Source organism: Montipora foliosa, chromosome 3, assembly GCF_036669935.1.
Source record: "Montipora foliosa isolate CH-2021 chromosome 3, ASM3666993v2, whole genome shotgun sequence".
NCBI lineage: Eukaryota > Metazoa > Cnidaria > Anthozoa > Scleractinia > Acroporidae > Montipora > Montipora foliosa.
In genome coordinates, this window is record NC_090871.1 from 42387702 (window position 1) to 42392701 (window position 5000).

At 38.1% G+C, this 5000-nt stretch overlaps 1 protein-coding gene across 1 annotated transcript in view; it reads left to right on the forward strand.

Moving 5' to 3' along the window:
* Window positions 1–2864, forward strand: part of LOC137995875 (uncharacterized) — a 10417-nt gene extending 7553 nt beyond the window's left edge. The window contains exons 5-8 of the mRNA XM_068841339.1: window positions 277–365; window positions 933–1119; window positions 1256–1504; window positions 2644–2864. Of these exons, the coding sequence (XP_068697440.1) occupies window positions 277–365; window positions 933–1119; window positions 1256–1504; window positions 2644–2864 (746 nt within the window). The remainder of the gene's footprint in view (window positions 1–276; window positions 366–932; window positions 1120–1255; window positions 1505–2643) is intronic.
* Window positions 2865–5000: the final 2136 nt, after the last annotated feature.

A 5000-nucleotide genomic window follows, 5' to 3' on the forward strand; every position in this document is an offset into this window, starting at 1 on the left:
TTTTCTCTAGCTTTTGAGAGTTTTACAATTTTTGGGATTTTTCGCAATTTTCGCAAAAATCGTTAAAATCGCAAACAGCGCACAACACTGAAATGGTAGAGAACACAAGTCCCCGAGAAGAGTCGCGATTTTTGCGATTTTAACGATTTTTGTAAAAAATCGCAAAAATCGCGAGTCCTAGTTGGGGATTTGTCTTCTTCTTTGCACCATTTACGATTTTTGCGATTTTTCGCAAAAATTGCAATTTTCGCATTTGCGTGCAAACCTGGACATAAGTGGATAGTATGGGCCATAGTGCCAAATTGTGTGCCTACACAATGTTCTGCTGCACTGTTCCAATGATTATACACTTTGCCTTGGTCCAGGTAGGAAGAGAGTTTCCTTGAATAATTATTATTTGGTTGCCAAAAATGAATAAAATTAGCACTCTTGTGGCTAATATACTTATGTTAGTTCAAGTGGATTGCTTGCTGTCGAGGGATACTTATAGTTTTCATGCTTTGCAAGGCTGTTGCCTAACAGGAGCCCGGTAGCCTGGGGCTCCCAAAGAATAGCTCTGGGCGCCTTAATTTTTCACAGCAACACCTTTCACTTCATGCATTGTGTATGTTGGGCTCCTAAGTTCTCAGCGTTTAGCTCTGAGGGCCCCTTAATTTTTTCTTAGGCAGCAGCCTTGCTTTGAGTGTCTTTGTGCAAAGATATAGCACTGAAATTGTCAACCTCTTCTGTACAAAGTGACAACAGTAGCAATAGAGGTCTTTTATGATACTGTATACAACATATTTTCATTTTAAATAACTTTATACCAATCATAAGGTATTGCCTCTCGTCTATAGACCCTTTCATGTACCCTTACATACATCTTTCATCAGGTACTTTTGTTGTTGGTTTCTAACAAACTTTTTTTTACCTTGTTTATATTTACTGTATAGAGAAATGATGCTGGAAGCAGTCCAGCAATGGAATTTATGGCATTTAAAAAGTGTATGGATTTTTTGCTTGCATATGGCCTGGTCATTACTACCTTCATATCTGACAGGCATGTTTCCATTGCCAGCCACATGAAGAAAGTTCTCAACAAAATTGTGCACTACTTTGACATCTGGGATCTAAAAAAAAGTGAGAAATTTGCTATTGGTATGTGTAGTCGAATTAGATGCCATTTAATTAGTGTTAAAAATATAAGCACTGTATTATAAATCACAGATAAATAGTTTGCTACAATGCATTTTTATTCCTGTCTCCATTTCAACAGAAATACGTAAAGTATTGTCTAAAGTATCCAAAGAAAAAGGGTGTGAAGCACTGGGAGAATGGATCAAGCCTTGCGAGAACCACCTCCAGTGGAGTGCTACGTCCACATTCAGTGGGAATGGCAGAATAATTTGGGCCAAGTTCAAGGCCTTTCTGAGTCATGTGGTGAACAAACATGCTGGATTGGAGGATCCGTTATTCAACAAATGTTCTCATGGTGACATTCAACCCAGGAAATGGTTGAGAGTTGGTATGTTCTGTACCCCTTTCACTTGATTGTACAATGTATACAAATGTGGAAACTATTATAAAGGAATGCTTTTTATACCTCCAATCAAATTGACATGGAGGAGAGGGTGTTTGGGTAAATAGTGTGTCTGTTCATAAACTTTGTATTGCATGGTTTTTGTCACACAAATGATTGCGTATTTTTCTCAATGATCTAATATTATTACTGCTGGTATTTATCTCAAGAGACTGTTGTCTATGACAAGTTGTGTGCCGCACTGACAAATAATTCACTCGTGAAGGGGATAAAACAAGCTTCTCCTTTTGCGCAAACTAGCTGTTTGGAAGGCTTTCATTCAGTTCTGAACCACTTTGCACCAAAAATGATTGCCTACTCATACATTGGCATGTATTGCAGGTACAAGAAGTATACTATGAGGTCTTAAATTAATTCAGTGATTTTTTTGTCAATTCTCCTTTTGTTCTCTTCTGTCATTATGTCATAAAATGATACATCCATTAGACAGTGGCATAATCTAACAAGAAACCTTAGACCAACTGAATACAAAGTACCTAATGCCAACCTGTACATCAACTACCTACCTGTACACTGTAGATCCCTAACATAAATTGGTTTAATTTGGATAGGGGGTTCTTGGCGAAGAAAAATCAAGAAGTATGTTTTTTCGTTTCTAGATGGTTTCTTTGTAATTTGCTTGTGTCATACCAAGTTTCACATAAATGTGCATATCATTCCTTTTTTTTAAATTTTTTTGTTTATTTTAATTAATTTTTATTATGGAACTGTACAGTGCCATAAGATAGTTAATGTACATGTATATGGCACTACATTATATAGATGTGATATTATTTCCTCCCTTATGTCTACATCATTATCTAAAAAATCTGCAGGCGTATTTTAGCTGTAGTGCACTTCAACTTTAATTTGCAAAGAGAAGTTAAACATCATGGGACAGATGGAGTAGAGCGAGTAAAAGTGTCCTACCCAAAGTTTAAGAATGGAGAGGCAACTGTGAGGGATGTTAGAGTCAGACCAAACTTTGGTATGTATGTTGTACACAAACATGTATACCTGGTAAGATACATGCCTCATTGCTTTGGGACTTAACCACCCTTTCATGCTATTTTCAATTTTCGTAGACTATGTGAAGGAGATTTACCAAACATTTGTAAATGCCAGCAAGGATGAATTAAATGAGGCTGCCAAAAAACTCAAAGATTTGACCCCTGCTCCAATGAACACAATGCTTGACAGACAACCAAGAGAGCAGGCACTACAGAAGAGAGATGAAAGGAATAAGATGGTGACAAGAGATGTCCCTCCTACTACGCCAGGTATATTGAGATGCTGTTTTGAGTAGCCCAATGATTTTAAGTTTGTGCCATCATCATGCCACCGATCCCTTCTGTGCAACCTCCAGCACTACCACCACAGGGAATTAATGACAATTTTGTACTGTAACTGTTGTTGTTTATGTGTTATTTATATGCGGTGGTTTAGCATTACTCTTCATGCAGTTTAGTGTTTTCTTTGTTTTATTGCTCTTATGTTATGTTGCCTACACCCAAAGTAAAACAAGGAAGGTAAAATTGAACATATGAACCATTAAAAGACATTTATTACAACAAGCAATGTTATCCTCCCCCAGGGAATAATTTTTTATTCTGTCTGCAACCAGTAGAACTAATTTGTTAATGGCATTGGGAACACATGAGATTAATTAATGTCTATACCTTGTTGACCTTGGTGAAGTTATTCATTCATTTCTTTTTTTTTTCTTGTCTCACCAGTGTCTCAAGTCCCAGAAAGTGGTACATGTAGTAAAGGATCGACCAAAAGAAAAGGCAGTAGACAACAAACAAAGAAATCATCGAAACCCCGTTACTGTTTAGCTTGTAATCGACCAATGAAGGGGCATAGGAAATTTCTTGACTGCCCCAAAAATAAAAAAAAACAATAGTTGTTTTCTGTTAGGAAATATAAATTAGGTTTGATTTGATTCTGCTTTATTTGGAGTTAGTTTGATTTAAGTGTCCACAGTTAGTAGCGCATCTGTGCTCAGCTGCAAAGATTTGATATTTTAATAAAGGTGCTATTGTTATTCCATTTTTATTGTGCAAGCTACATGTAGCACTTCCATATAGGGTAGTACCCCCCTCCCTGGGCCAAGTTGTTCGAAGCATGGTTAGCACTAACCGAGGTTAAATACCATGACAACCTATAGGCTTTAATGCCACTTAACCACGGGTTAGTGCTAATCGTGCTTTGAGAACTCGACCCTGGTGTATCAAGTTTATTAATGAACTGGTATTATAATATTGTTCCTAAAAACTACATGCTAGTCTTCTTCATCAAGGTCAAATCCTGTGAAGCTTTCATCCTTATTGACTGGAAATTGATTTTTGATGGCTACATATGCACAAGCAGGTAAAGGAATCCTCTTCGCCCCCAACATTCCATAAACCAGCCTTGAGAACTCTCGATAGGAAACCCCTCTTAAGAAACTTAAAGACATCAGAGGAAAAAAGTTATTAACTATCAAACTTAAGGTCTGGCTAAACTAGAAGCATTGTTTCCTCGGGATTGCTACACAGGTGGCTCAACTGGGAAACTTGTTGCAGAAGCAACTTTTGCTTTTGACAAAAGAAAGAAAATTTTCTTGTTTCTGCAACAAATGTTACCATAACATGACTCTTACACTTTTCGCCAAGCACTTCAAATCATATTGGAAGTGCCATTGCCAGAAACGCAGATCTACGAATCTCGAAAATGAAAACACAAAATTCACAGCAGTTTACATGACTCGCCTTTCTTCGCAACCTGTTTGTCGATACATCTGTTTCCCTTTAGTTTTGTATTTACCCGCTGCCAACCTTACACTCCATTTCTGAAGGCAAACCGCTTGAAAACCAGGATGTTCATTTATACAGGTCAAGGTAGCATCAGGGGCAAGGTCTTGAAGGACAAGATCGCTCTTCATTGATTCTAAGCAACCTTCCAGCTCACTGCAGCAATAACATTCACTGATGTTTTGAAGGGAAGTAATACCGCAGTTGCTACACTTGCACCTACAACGTACAAACACTACATTAATTAAGGAAAAGCTGTTGAAAGCAGTTGAAATAAAGAAAGGTAAGCACAAGATCATGCTAACACCAAAGTAAGCGCGTAGAAGCATCTGCATGTAAACAAAGTGAACACAGTCATGTTGCTATCGTACGTACCATTCGCTTACTTCAACCTTCCCATGAAACCGGTCCGTAAGTTTTCGTTCCAGTTCTTCGTCGGCCTCTCTTTTCTTTTCATAATTTGCTGTCCATTCCTCGTCGGCGAGCGGGTCGTCAGCATGCGGTGCAACATCTTCATCGCTCAAAGTTGGCGAAGATATGCCTGTGCATAACTCACGCATTGACTCCTCTGTCGTATCCAGCGATAAAAGAAATTTACGAGTACTCCGAGTCTTAATTAATTTCTGAATCAGAAGATGTGGTCGACG